The sequence below is a fragment of the Apis dorsata genome, unplaced genomic scaffold (assembly GCF_000469605.1).
Source record: "Apis dorsata unplaced genomic scaffold, Apis dorsata 1.3 scaffold_341, whole genome shotgun sequence".
NCBI lineage: Eukaryota > Metazoa > Arthropoda > Insecta > Hymenoptera > Apidae > Apis > Apis dorsata.
In genome coordinates this window covers 563160-578342 of record NW_006263608.1, presented here as the reverse complement: position 1 = coordinate 578342, position 15183 = coordinate 563160, and the positions used below count along the sequence as shown (strand labels likewise).

The 15183-nt window shown below is 41.1% G+C and overlaps 1 protein-coding gene across 7 annotated transcripts in view; it reads left to right on the top strand.

The window, feature by feature from the left end:
• The first annotated feature begins 248 nt into the window (after positions 1-248).
• The window catches only part of LOC102676785 (nephrin-like), a 107027-nt gene continuing 92092 nt past the window's right edge, over positions 249-15183 (top strand). For 2 of the 7 annotated variants that reach the window (XR_004150838.1, XR_004150839.1), the window contains exon 1: positions 249-478. Coding sequence is in view for 4 of the 7 variants with exons in the window: in XM_031511672.1 (XP_031367532.1) it covers positions 352-478 (127 nt within the window). In the remaining 3 variants the exon portion in view is untranslated. Of the gene's footprint in view, positions 479-13586; positions 13708-15183 lie in introns of those variants that run through there. The other 5 variants (XM_031511672.1, XM_031511671.1, XM_006618086.2 and 2 more) reach the window with 4 other exon arrangements.

Below are 15183 nucleotides of genomic sequence, written 5' to 3'. Positions count from 1 at the left end.
CGAGGCTGGCCGGCCAGCCAACCTCGAATATAATTCAATTCCTCTCTCTCTCTCTTTCTCTCTCCTCTCCTCTCTCTCTCTCTCTCTCTTAAACCCGCGACAGACTAAATTTTTAATCGATCCTCGTCATCCGAGAGGATCCAAGTGAGATCGCCTCCTTTCGTAATAAAAGTGTGAAGTTTTAACAGGATGGGATCCAGTTATAATAATGTGTGCCGATGATGTGTTTTGTTGATAGACAAAGAGGGGGAAAAAGTTTGGAAGCGGAGCGTCGGAACGGAAGTGGAGGAGGAGTTTGAACGCGGTTAGGATGGTTCGAGGGTGAAATTGAATCAAGAGACGTTCATCAGTATGCTGTGGATATTGATCGCTGTGACGTGCATCGAGCTATCGACCACTGCCAACGCACAGTCGAGAAAAACTACCGCTACGTCTATGCGAGAGGATGCGAACAACAACACCGAGCCGGATCATCCGAGTGAGTATAATGTATACATACCGCGTGATGTAACTGTGACACAGACACCCTTCCAAATCGTTCAAATCCTGTCCTTCGCTGTATTTTTAATGATCGAAAAAAATATTTCGTTTCGAACGCGCCCGATATCGAAATATGGTGGACACAATTTGAGAAGAAAAGTTACCAGTAAAAACTAATTCTATTCGCGAAATATATCTCTCTTGTAAATTAATTATACAACATTTGATAATATTACGTATCTTTCGGTATAAGAATTAATTCGTTCGATGAATATGCATTTCGTTTGCGCGAATTCGAATTCTACAGAATTCATGGAATTCGTTGTAGAATTTTGGCCCCGGTTATGAGCGTGCCGCACTCGCAAATAACAATGTATCAAAGGTAGAATAGCGATCCTTTTATATTAAAATATCGATCTTTAGGGGAGAGGGAAAAAATTCTTTCTTGGCTAAAAAATTGGTAGACGAGCAAAGAGAAAATATATATATATATTTCTCTCTTGTGGGTATAATGATTAAAAATATCGCGAAAGGAACGGCAACGACTTTTTTCTTTCGCGCAGGTCGTAAAAAAAGATCGTTTCACGCGTCGTCGAAGGGCAAGAGAAGGACGAATCGCCAGAAAGAGAGAGAGAGAGAGAGAGATAAAGAGTTCGAGAAGGGGGATTTAACGGATTAATCGTGGCCCGTGGAGCGTGCACACTTTATATAAGTCCTGGATGAAACCGAACTAATTAGATATGTATACGGGTGGAGCGTCGCCGTGGGACGTATAATTAATGCGATGCACCGGTTAAATGAGAAATTAATTACGATATGGAAATCGGAAGGATCCATCTCCCCAAGGGAGAGATTCGCCCTCCCCTTCGGACGACGATTCGTTTCTTCGAAGAGCACATGTGGGCAGAAAGCGTCGAACGAGAATCCTCGAGATCTTTATCTTTTCCCCCTCCCCCTCGAGAAATTTCTCGACCGCTCTCTTTTATTATTTAGTAAAAGAGGTTTCTCCTCGGCGAAACCTGACTCAGACGGAGTTAAATATTAGAGTTAAGAGTTAAACCTTGTTTTTGAACCGAGGCCAACGAAACTATATACGCGTCGAGTCGAACTCGAACTTCTTCCCTTCGTCTCGTTTTCGAGATCGAGATCGATCGTTTTCGAAAATTTGGATTTTCGAATATCCGACCCTGTCCTGGAAGAAAATATCGGCTCGATGAGTTTAACTCCCATTGGATGGAGAAAAAAGAAAGAAAGGGGGGGTAGAATTTTTCCGATAATTAAATTGAATATTCTTGAAGGTTGGTCAAGATAAAGTTCTCGGTTGTCCGTAATCTCGTTGATTAACGAAGATTCAAAGGGGTGTTGGCCGATTTTATAAAGGAAAGTTTAAGCCAATTGAAGGAAGTATCTCCGAATATTAACGAAGAAACGTTTTTTTTTTTTTCCCCTCCTCCATCTTCGAGCCTCTCGTTTAAACCTGAGAAAAAAAAAAAGAAAGAAAAAGTAACGATTCTTTGTGATCGAAGATCGATCTTTCTTGTTCGATTTCTAAAAATTTTATTTCATTCGCCTGTCCCCTAAGATATATCCAAAAGATATTCCCTTCCCCAACGAGTTTACCAAGGTATTTTTCTTCAACTTTGAAAAAGAATCGAGAGAGAGACATTACCAGCAAGAGATCGATGCAAATTTTCAAATCTTCATTCAAATTTTCAAGCTATCTTGGAGATATGAGGGTAAAAACGGTTTCGAGGGTTTCCTTTCCTTTCCTTTCCTTTCTTCCCTCTTCCTCTCTCTTCTTAATTTTTCTAAAACAAAAAAAAATAGGATAGTAACGCGAACCCTTTAAAAAAGTCTTACGTTTTCTCGCTTGAAACGCTTAGAAGGGGGGAGGAAGGGATGAGGAGGTTGTAAAGAAAAAAAAGAATCCTCCGTAAATACACTTTGCCTTTACTCCCCCCGGTATCTTTTTAAAGGGTGGAAGGGCGCCCGTCGAGAGGGGGGGAGGGAAAAAAGAATGAAGCGAAATATCGCGTAAAAATTACCTCCCTAAGGGGATGCCGAAATGGAGAGAGTTTAGATAAAAATTTCCTACGTTTGTCACGGTCCTTCCTAATTAAAGCTTCTGAGATTAATGCCCGGTAATTTTCCACCGCCCCGGGACAATCGATATTTTTTCCCCTCGAACGTTCAACAGAGGAGGAGGAGGGACGAGCCCTTCCGCCTCTGAGAACGGAAGAGATCGTCCTTTGAAAGAAGCTGTTTCATCCTTGAAAGAAACTGCCTTGAGATCGGTGTATGCGTGGTGTATTAATCGTGTGATATGAAAGCGTGAGATAATTGAATACGAATAATATATAATATGAATAATATTCATCTCACGGGGAGGGGGAAAGTACGCCGTCCGTGCGATGGTTGGACCGTGTGGTTGAACGTTAAACACATTTCGATGAAGTTGTTCGCATCGGGTGGAGACCGCATTTCTGGATATAAGCCGCTTTCACGGACCTCTCTTCTTGTTGGTAGAGCGGTAACGGAGCACGATCTAACCCACCTGGTTACTCGAAACAACGATTCAAGCCGCTCTAACGAGCGTGTCTACTCAACTACTAAGCTTGTTAACCGAGCCGTAGCGAAGAACGTACGCAAGAAACGTCGAAGTGAAACGGATGCGTGTGTTTTTAATGCTCCCATATGCTCCATCTGTCACTCTCCCCACCATTTCGAGCCGCTTTCGTTGCTCCTTGTTACCTTACGTCTGACGCGAAAAGAAAGACCGTGGAAACTGCGCGCGCATCGTAGAAGGGATTCGCGGATATCGGGGAGGAAACGAGTAAGAATATCTCGAAAAAGATTTTACAAGCTGGAAACTATATAGGAAGTTGTTTAGAGAAAAAGAAAAATTGAGATGATCTTTATCTAAAAATGAAAAAATAAAAATAGAATAAATAAATTCTCGCGTTATAATCCACTTCGTGGCGTTAAAACTTTTACTCGTAAAGTTTCTTCTTCTTCTTGGTAATTTTAAAGAAAAGCGAGCCGTTATCTCCCTAACGTAAATAATCGAACGAATTAGACAATCTTTTCTAATTCCAACGTTTTCCCAAAGCGGGAGGATTTTAATTTTTCCCCCCGTTTTAATTACCACCGCACAAGCCACGTTAAAAGCAGGCGAGTCGATAAAGGAGGTCCCTCAAGAGCCGATATTTCGATACAGGCATGCTAAGCTCCTCTGCGACACGAACCCCGAAACGAACGTGAAATAATAATTACCTAATTACGTACAACTCACAGGGGTGTATTAAGAGGATTCCACGTTTCTCGCACAGTGGATGCGATCCCCAATGAAATTTATACGCGTTCCTCTCCACGGTGTCGAATCGATGCAATAAGAACTTGCGGATCTCCGTTTCGCACCGACAACTCTCTCTCTCTCTCTCTTTCTCTCTCTTTCTCGAACGAACGAACGAAACGAACGAAACGAACACACGCGCGCAAAAAAAAGAAGAAGAAAAAGAAGAAAAAGATGACGCGTACGTTCGAACGTAATCGTTATATCGCGTCGTAAAACGACACCGTCTCCTCTTATAAGTAAAAACCAAGCACTTAAGCGTTGGAATGGATAGAACACCGTTGACCTGGATTCACGGAAAATTTGTAACTGGATAATTCGACGAGATCGAATCTTCGATCGAAAGGAGGTTTAAAAATTCTTCCTTCTTTTTTTCTTCCTCTTTTTAAATTGGCGCAACAGAATAAGCAGTTAGCGCGCTAACTGATTCGACGTTACGGTTTTATTCAAAGAGGCAATTTTTATCGCCTCGGTAAAAACGAGAAAATATAAATACTCGAAGAACTCGTTTCCGCTATATATCGATTTCGCTCGCAACCGTTGCCATCTCCCCTCCCTTCCCTCCCCGAGTGAAGCGCGCATCGCCATTATTTTAATAATGTTTCGTTAAAGGGGACAAAGGGAGAGAGGATATTAAAATGTTGTACGCATTTTTCCAATTTAACCTTGTAACCCGTCCCTTCTTTCTCTCTTCCTCTCTCTCTCTCTCTCTCGTTAATATCCTTCCTCCCTCTACTTCCCGGGTAATTACCCGTTTCATTTCGAACGATAACGTTTCAAAATTGCAAAAAGAGGGGGGGAAGAAAAAAATTTAATCGCGATTTTTTATTATACGCATTTAGGAACAAAATTTCCCAAAATTCGTTCCATTAATTTAACAAACCCGTTTCCTCGAATGGACGCCTTCGATCCCGAATGGGGGATCGCGATGTACGCGCGGATATACCACGCGTCTGCGGTCGACGTCAACAAAATCCGGTGGTCGATGAAACACCGTTATTAAATAACGGCTTGTAACCGTAATCACGCGCTAATGTCACGCGCGCATTTGCGCGAAATAAATTCGGTATATCGAATACGTGGCTCCCCTCCTATTCAACTATTATCTATAATCTTTTCACGTTTACAACACCCACGTTTGTAAAACGGATCGATCATCGATTCGATCAATCGAAAGACATCCACCGACGAAATTCAACGTGCAATCAACGAGTCCCGTTTCGCGAACCTTCTCTTTTCTTTCCCCTCCCCTCGCCCGTGCAATCGAAAATATAGAATGCGTATCGTAAGCGGGGCGCAAGGATCGAAGATGCGAATCGAGGAGAGAGGGAGAGAGAGAGTAATGACGTAGCGAGCGATTGATCAAAGGAAGACAAACTAACTGGTAATTAATCGAGTTGCACTGTCGAGGGGAGGCAAATATTTCGAAGGATTGGTTTTCCGCCTATCTCCTCTCGTCGTGTATCTCTCCTCGAGTGAATTTTCGAAATCGCGTTATCCTTATGGAGGAGGGGTGGGGGAAGGGCGTCTCTTATTCGGCGCGTACGTTAACGATCTAACGTATCGAAAATCTTGCATCGATAAAAGCTTTTATCCATCCAGAATTTTTTTGATCATAGCATGATCGTAATTTCTCTCGTTAACGTTGGATCATCCTCCAGGAGAGGAACAGACGGTACTGCACGCCACCAACTTTCCGTAAACGCGTCACGATGAAAATACCTCTTTCCCGCACGTGTTCCCATTTAAAGGGGGAGGGAGGAGAGGAGAACTGGGGCTTAGCCCCTGTCTAAAAGTGAAACTCGTTAACGATATATATCGAAGAAAACTTTGTTTTCCTTGTACACCTCAAATTCTATATCGAATAACGGTGTAATTTACATGAAAACGGTGTATGAATATATAATTTTGTCCACATAATATTATCGTTCAAATATTGGCCAAGATATAAAATATCGCTTTAAAATTTCCACCTCTTCCTACTTACGCCAATATATGCGAATTGATCGATTTGAAGTTGATTCATATATTGTATTATATCAATCATCGATCGATTCGATGATCGTTCGATATATTCGTGTTGTGTTAACTACTTTTTTCCTATTCTTCGGTTTCAACGAACTTTTTTTCCCTTTTTTTTTTTACATCGATATTGTTAAAGTTTCTTGGTCTTTTCTGAAGTAAATCCAGAGTTTTGAATAGTTTGAATTTTATAGAACGTTTTTCAGGTCTCAAAAAATCCATATTTATCCTTTCTTTGTTAATTTTTCAAAAATCGCATCGCGTAGAGGGTCAGTTGGAATTCTCTTGTTTCGTTTAATTTTTTCAGGATACTTAATATTCCTCGTAAGAGGAACAATAAATTATTCCTTCTTAACGCCATTTCTATTACTCTCTGTCATTTGGTGAAAGAAATGAATGCCTTGATAAGAAGAATATATGGTCTAATGACATCTGCATTATGTTCGGCAGATTGGATAATTTTTAACTTTAAGTCAAAGCTATATTTTATATCCCTGTTTTGTGTAAGCTACAATGTGCTTTTCGTTATCAATTTTTACCATATTGATGATCTTTCTTACTTGCTTGCTCGTAATATATTTATATTAAAATTGTAGATAAATAATGGAATTATTATCGTTTAAGAAAATCATTATGGAACAATAATTATAAAACGTAAAGTTCTTTTAAAATTTTACTGCAAAATAAATATTCCATGTCTGTTTGAAACTCATCAAAAATAAAAATTTTTAATAATTCTATTAACCAGCTAATTTCCTTTTCACAAACTCTTCGCGATTTTAAATATATATTTGTTACAAATTGCTTGAAAATGAAAAGATAACTTTAGAAATGTAAATATTTCTATTTTTCTTTCCTCGTTTCTTTCTTCCTCCTCCTACTCCTCCTCCCGCGATGATTCAAAAATAATATAACGTCTGTGTAACGTTTGTTCACGTAATAAAATAAAAATCATTCGATCAATAATTCTTTTAAACGATTCGAATCGTTATTCGAATTTAGAAGGACGTAAATCACAGGGACAGGGAAGATTTGAGCCAAAGAAAAAGTTGTTGAAAAAGGTCTTGTTGGAACAAGACTCTTACAAAACGGTCCAGTTTGATAACCTTCAGGGAGGTCAGGGAGAGGGAAGCGGGCGTAGGTTGACCGATGAAAATACCCTCGAGGCGGTTCAAGTTTTAATTAATCAGGAACACGCGGCCTCGTCGAATATTTTTATTATAAAACGGATTCTTCCTCTCTCATTCTCCGCCAATTATCGAGTTTATTTTTTCTTTTCTTTCTTTTTAACGCTTTTAACGAACCTATATACTCCCCGTTCCGTGGGGACACGTGGGAGAAAAAAAATTTACTCGGATCACACGAAAAAATCTCGCGCCAAATATTTCCCTCCTTCAATTTGGAATCAATAATAAAGAGAAAGTGAGCGAGTGAGAATTTACATCGCGTTACAGAAACCTTGGGCCGCGATATAGGGGCCATTATCGACGCCACGAATAACTTTGGAACGGGGCAACTTCTTAATGGCTCGTTCGAAACACGCATCCTCTCTTCCTTTGAACGCCTCCCCTCTCCTTCCCCCACTCTCCGCGAAACGAGCTTGATCGATAATCGATCTCAATTACGATCAAGGGGTATGACGCTAAGAGAAATCGAATTGAAGCGACTCGCTCCAAGGTATATATATATATATGTATATACCTTGGTTAACGACATCGACGTCGAGTCCAATAATCCGTGGTCAATTAGCGCGATAACCGATTTCCAACTTTCCTTCGTATTACCTAGGAACGTATCGCGAGGGATGTCGTTCGAGAATTGCAAAATTTCGCCATTTCGTTCGGTCCACGATCCTCGAAACGTCTCTTCTGTTTTCCCGATCCGCCGGTTAAAATCGTCTAATTGGTACTAGCATGCGCGACGAACGGATGTGATGCTAGTATCACTCGCGATAAGGCGAGTTCGACGCACCAACTCTGCAACACTACCTGCCACGACTTCACTGGTTTCCCGAATATCTTGCCTCGATTAGAACCAACAACTCCTTTCTCTCTCTATAAGGAAGATAGAATTTGTGAAAAATTGATTCGAATTCTTCTTCGAGATATATAAAATGTTTATATAAATATATTTTGTTTGCAAACGATTTGTTATCATATTGAAAAGAACGGAAACTTCACATCTACGGGAAACTGAATTTATATTGAATTTCATCTTTATCTTGCTTTTAGTTCAATCAATCCTTTCGCTATTATATAATCACAAAACGCCCATACACGACAAATATTATGTTATTATTATATAGTTATTATATTGCGTTGTGCAATGTTAGAAATATTAAATTTTAATTAAACGTTCGTGTTACGAAAAGTTATAAATACATATTGCTAGTCAATAAAAATTATTGTGCTTGCGCGCAATGTTTACACTTTTGGCTTCTACGGCAAGAAAGGTGATCCTTTTTATTTGACCTTGTAGCGAATTGACGTTCGAACGACACACAATCCCTTTCTCTGTTCCACACAAATAGAATTGGTAAGATCTATCTTTCACGAAAATGTTCGTCCAACTATTCTCTAACCGGTCTCGCGTTAATGTGCCGTATACATGTGAGTTTATATACAATTACATTTAAGCATGTATCGGGTGTCACTAAACGTTGTTTTGTCCGTTCCCTTTTTTTGATCCGCAACAATGCGACACAATGAGCTTAAAGCAATAGAAAGGCACGTCTATATAACACAGTTTATACTTATTTTTTATTATTAAATACATTTTGTCTTACTTTTGATCGAGTCACAACCTATATAACACACATTTCGTATTTTTATTTCATATTTTTTACAAAGCATCTGTCTATTCATACAACATACTCGTTACAACAGTTTGATCCGGGAACATTTCCTCTATCATTTCTTTATCTCGCCTCTTCCAATTTTTGGATGAAAAATAATTTTCGAGCAAGGGACGATCAGTTTGCGAAAAACACGATGCAACATCGATTCAATTACCGATTAATCGTAATCGATCCAGGGATGAATAATTGTCGTTTCGTTGTCATCATCATGTTCAATCGAAATAAACGTGGCCAACGATTCGCTCGAACGCGCGTAAACGCGTTGAAAAAGAAAGCGATTGCGTCGAAAACGATTGTTGTTATTGCCCCTCGTACACCAAATTTTCATTCGGTGTAATCGGAGTTGGCGGCGGGTATGCGCGGGTACGTAACGGGCGTGCAATAACCCTTATCAACGAGCCGTGCCATTGTAACCGTATGAATTATTATAACGGTATTCCGATAACCCAACGTTTCCAACGTTCCAACAACGTTATTCCAATAATTATTTACCATGACAAACAAGAGTGGAGTGATAAAAAGGGAGAAGGGGAGGGGAAAAATGCTTGTTAAAATCGCGAATTTAACGTTTTAAAGGTGTGAAATTGGATTAGAAGATACGTGTACGCGGATGGATACGTGATGGATGTCGGCCGCGAGTGCCGGCCGCTGGTAGTGAAACAGGTCCGTGACAGGTCAGACATTGTAAATCGCGGTAAGAGGTTTTCTCGAGGATGAGGGGGAAAGTCACGGTACGAGAATTCCACTCCGATATGATTTTAGAAGCCAGCCACAGCAAGGCGTCTCTCCCTCTTGAGAAAGAACAAAAAAACGGGGAGGGGGAAGGAGAGGGATTGTGGGATGGATAGTGGAAAGCGAGCCGGAGGACACGGAAATGGAAAGGGAAGAAGGAGGGAGGGAAATACAGGGAGAAGCAAGACGGATGAAAGAGCGCTTTCGATTTCAAACTGAATAATGCACCCTGAGATCTTTGCCGTTTTCTTTTACGGATACAATTTCTTTCACCGGTTGGAAACGGCGGTCTTGTTCGGGAAAAGTCTCCATCCCTACGTCAATTATATCGATTCCTTTTCCGTTTGTTCTTTATAACCAATCTCGGAAATGTTCTTTCTCTCTCTCTTTCTTTCTCTCTTTCTCCTTGGCCACCATCGAGGCCACGGGCCAAAGGAAAGAAAAAAAAAAAGTGAAACGAACCGACGAATGGGAGAAGAAGAAGAAAAAAAAACAGAACGGAGAAAAACAGAGACGACGGAGCAAAAGCAAAGACAAACTCGTCGATTTTCTTTGCGGATTGAAGAATCCGAAACGAGATTCGAGATTCGACCGACGATTTCCATTCTCCGACCTGACTCATTTCCATTAAACGTTATCGCGGCTCGTTCGTTTCTTTCTCTCTCTCTCTCTCTTTCTCCAACGCTGGATCTCGACGCTCGAATCGAGAATTCTGTCGGATTCTTGACAAGAGAGGCAAAGGTTGCGGCGACCGTGAAACGATATATAAGGTCGAGGGACTCGATAAACTCTTGTAATTTCATAGGATGGGGGAAACCGCGAAACCGTAAGTGGCCCTCCTTCCATTCTTTATCCCCGTAAATCGGCCGGTTAGTAAACACGGTGAGCTGGGCGGGAACGTAGGAGCGTAGGCAAGCACGTCTGGCAGCCGGCCAACATCTCGTTTGTCGATGGATTTGACGGGAAACATTTCTCATCCACCTCTGTCGTACAAGCGTGTATATCTTTTCCTATTTTTCTATTTTTTTTTTCTTTTCTCTTTTTTTTTTTTATCCACAGACAAATCAAGATTAAACGGCGAAACACGGATGGATTTATCGATCCGATCGCAATTACTTCATCCTTCGTCGAACACGGCCCGTTCATAAATCAAGCGCGATTAATATGAAAAAAAAGGCGAAGGAAAAAATCGAGGTCCGTCCTTGCGAAGGGAAAGGGGATCCCGATATTCCTTTGACCGTGAACAATGTTATAAAATTAAGGTTTGGTGAGTGTACGCACGAAGCGTATGTTTACGGGCTCGTGTCGTAAACTCGTGTGTAAACACCGCTGTGTGTACGCTTTTGCCGGGACGCACTTTGCGCGGATTTCGATCGAAATCAACGTTTCCCCCAACGTGACGCGTTACGTTCAAATTGAAGTCGCGTAACGTGGTTAAAAGGTCAGCACGTGGTACGGTCGAGCGTGTGTAACGATTGTTTGCGAATTACTCGATCGCTCTCTTCTCTCTGCATCTGTTGCGTCCTCGCGACGGGTTATCGTCGATCCATCATCATTGTTCCCCGTAATGTCCTTCTCTGCAACGTTTTAACACGCGTTTCCAAGGCATCGAAGCGAGGCTTTCAAAATTACGCTTCTGGGAGAATAGATGATTCGAATTTCGTACGTGCATACTCGTACGTGTCGCGTGTACAAATGTAAATCCTCTCGCCCCCTCTCTCCATCCTATCCGGCTCAAGTTTCCTCAAGGTTAATCTTTCGAGGCTTGCCTCGAAACGAAGCTAACCTAACCTAATAAGGCGAGGTAAAAGTCGGTGTCGAGCCTGTTGCTCGGCTTGATATTGCTTTAATTATCGGAACGTTCCATTGAAACGTGACGCAAATACCTTGACTTCGTGAACTTCCTAAAGTTTAATACTCGACCTTCTCTTTTAATATAATCTTCTTTAAGAAAATATATTCATGTATATTCGTGTATATTCGTGTATATTCGTGTATATTCGTATATATTCGAAGGACGAAAATAAAAAACGGAAGGCAAAAAAAAAAAAAAAAAGAAACGGAAAGTTAATATTATTTTCGAAGCGATTTTTCTTTATTTATCGAACATTACCGATTCTAAAATATCGTTTTTCTTTTTTCTCTCTCTCTCTCTCTCTCATTCTGCATCGTATTCGTTTCGAGAATATTTCTTGCCTTTCCGTTTAACCGCAATTCCAACAAGCTTTTTCCGTTTACCTTTCGAAACAGGTTCTGAACACTCGTAAATGGGAAAACGTGTTTCAACGTGTTAAGCAAAATTCATACGCGCAATTCATAGCTGACGCTCGAAAAAATACGAAAAGAATCGCGGTAAGCAACTTTTCACCAGTTTGGGAGAACCGAATCGATTTCCCGCGAACAAATTACCACCATTTTGCCACCATGTATTTCTCCCACGAAAATTATGTAACGAAGCTGATTCGCTCTCGAAGATGCCTCGATACCAAACTTCCTTCCTTCCTTCCTTCCTTCCTCTTCTCGACTTCATCAAAAGCGAAAAATTTATCCATTTATAACTTTTCAACTTTTCCTGGTATCGATGTTTTAATTTCCTCCTCGTTCGTCAATGTTGATTCACTCGCCACTCGTTCTTCATTCTCGTCCGTTCCTCTCCAATTTCTCCAGTCACGTCCAATTACTCTCCCATCGTCGCTCGCCAATCCTTTCTCCAAAGTCGAACTCTCCCTCGTCAGAAGGAAAACCCGTTGAATTCGAACGGGTATCGGTGGCCGTCCGAGGTATAGGTGGCGTTGCACTCTTTGTCGACCGATACAACAGGGCCCTCCTCCTCCCACCCTTCCCATCCATCCGTTAGATTTCCAGCCATCTTTCAAAAACTTTCGCCTTCCCTCCCTCCCCACCCGCTCCATTTTTCCTTTCCCGCGGAATAAAGGCTGCCAGCGTAATGTATGCGAGCCAGCTGCGCCGAAACCTTTACGACCCGTTTTTCGCAGGCGCCCCCCTCCCGCCATTCCATCTCGGCGACCGGACATAAAGAGGCAGGAAAGATATTCTGCTTGGCCTATTCTTTTTGCCAGCCCTCCTCGGCGGGAGAAAGGTATCCCCCCGTTATAAATACGGAATTTCTCTTTCTTTTTACCCCTCCAAAGGTAAGAGAACGATTCCTCGTTTATATATCTTTATCCTTTGCCAGCCAGAATTATTTCCAGACGAAAAGGAAGTCGTGTCGTTGCTCGGCCAACAACTTTTCCCAACCAAAGAGTTGAAAGAAAATTTCGAAACTTGGACATAACAGAGAGAGAGAAACTATCCATCTCCTCCATTTGCTCTTTTCGAATTCGACCTCGTGATTATTAAATATATATTTTTTTCGCTTTACAAGATCGTAAATACAGCGGTAATAATGTACCGTTTACGTGTACCGTGCAATAATCAATGAAACGCGCGACGATAGCCATTCCTGTCGTCGTCGATTACTAGAAAGGGGTCGTATTTGCAAGATTCACAGTCGCTTTACGAATGATGGTACACGCAAACGTGAAGTTATCGCCACGCGGTATTTGGACTACGTAGTGGCACTGCTTGCCATGAGACTTGCGAGAGAAGCATCCCGTATCAACGCGTATATATACATTTCGAGAAAGCGAAATATTCGAGAGAATGTTCGTCTCAAAGTAAATCCCGTTCAATCTCGATACGGTAATAACGCGAAAAATAATTCGAGGGGCTCTATTATTCTCAAATTTATTCCCTTCCTCGAGAGAATGCAAATAAATAGTCGATTCAAAGTCTCTAATAGCACAAGTCATGAATAGAATTTCTTACCTGAACAATATTCTCATCTTTACGATAACAAAAAAGTAAAATATGCCGAGAATGCTCCTTTCGATCTTGCGTCTTTGCTATCACGTACACGAAAAACACAAACCGCACAGAATCAAACGAATTTTTCTTGCAAATAAACCACGAAATGCCAACTTTCAATACGTCCGATACAACGTACAACACGGTTTAGAGTGAAGTTGGCTGGATAAAAAGTACGACTAGCGACGCTCGTGTGAAAAAACGAAACTACTTTTCGAACAAGCCAACGTATAGACTAGATGGACGAAATTAGTCGAGTGAAACAACAAGCAAGAAGATCTGTGGGTGTGACAAAAATTTGTCGTATACGGGACAGATTGGAGTGGTGAAAGGATGGGCGAATGGGGACGGGAAGGTAGGTTGGCTTGGAAAATTCTGGTCCGAGTTTAGCGTCGCGGTAATTATACTCATCAACAGAAGTGTCACAAGCAGACTCGGTTTATTATATGACCGCTTCACGGTGCCGCGCAACGTCATTGTTTTCCAAAGAATTTAAATTAAATTCCCCTGTGGGGCAGACGCGGGGAAAAGTCTCCGCGCGCAATATATCCTGCGTGTGCAATACAATGCGAGCCTAATAGTTTTCGATCTACATTATAATTAGATCTCGTTATACCGGTCTGTAATGAAGCGCGCGATGAGTGGGCAAATTAATCCAACCCCTTTATTATACCCATTTTGAATCGATCAATCCTTTCGACACGCGCCATCGAAACGTGATGTACGATAAGGATATGCACGTATATGTATACACAGGCAATCGCAAAATGAACGAGCATTTTGTTTTAAAATACATACTAAAATAGTGATTATTCGAGCTAATTGGGAAACAAATCTGTTTTGCAGGAAGAATCGAATCTTCATTCGTAAAAATCAATCACAAATTGATGGCAATTTTTAAAAATATACATGGAACGCGTTAAAAAAAAAGTATATATATATATATATACGTATATATTTGATCAAAATTCGAACGATCGATTCTTTTACTTTCGAAAATTTGACAAGTTGACGAACGAAAATAGGCCAATTCAACGGCCAATTTTCCCAATTTTTCAAATGTAAATTTCGATCGTGTATAAATTGGGAGGGGAGGGGGAGGGGAAGAGCTAATGCCGGCGATACTTCTTCTACAATTCTAGCGGGCAAAACGAATTTCCGCATTACCGCGTAACAGTCTGAGGAAGCACGTACTTGCATAAAGTCGTTGTAACGCGGACGTAAATGCAATACGTGTTTCCGCGCCAAAATGCACAGAGACTCGAAACGTCGTCCTCGGCGACGACCGAGCACGACATCGACTTAAACGAATTTCACCGACAAACTCCGCGACGATGTTGTCATTTTCCCTGGGAAAACTCATTTTACGGGGACGCCAGAGAATACTCTCCCGGAATCCGTATCATCTTGAAAGATTCCAACGAATGCCTCTCGTTTCTCTTTCATTCCGCGTTTCCTCTTTCAATAACACCATGCAAATAAATAAATAAATAAACATAAATATATGTATAGGAAATATCGAATAAGGATGAAAAATCGATAAATAATTATCCGAATAAAAATATTCCGAATTCGATTCCTCCCTCCTTCTCACAAATTAACTATTTTCGTGCTATTTTCTTATTCGTGTTAATTTCAAGACAATGTTTTATCGCGTATCGCGAATCGCTTGCGTCAATAAATAAATAAATAAACAAATAAATAAATAACAGAGGAACGAGATAACGAGGTATTTCTCGCCGAACGAGATTTACCGACTCGTATCGTAAATATTTGCGAGTCATCGACGTTAATTCAACGACGACTCGTCGTCGTCGTCGTCGTCGTTGAGCGATCGATGCTCGGCTAATTACCGAGCGGGAGAGGGAGAGAG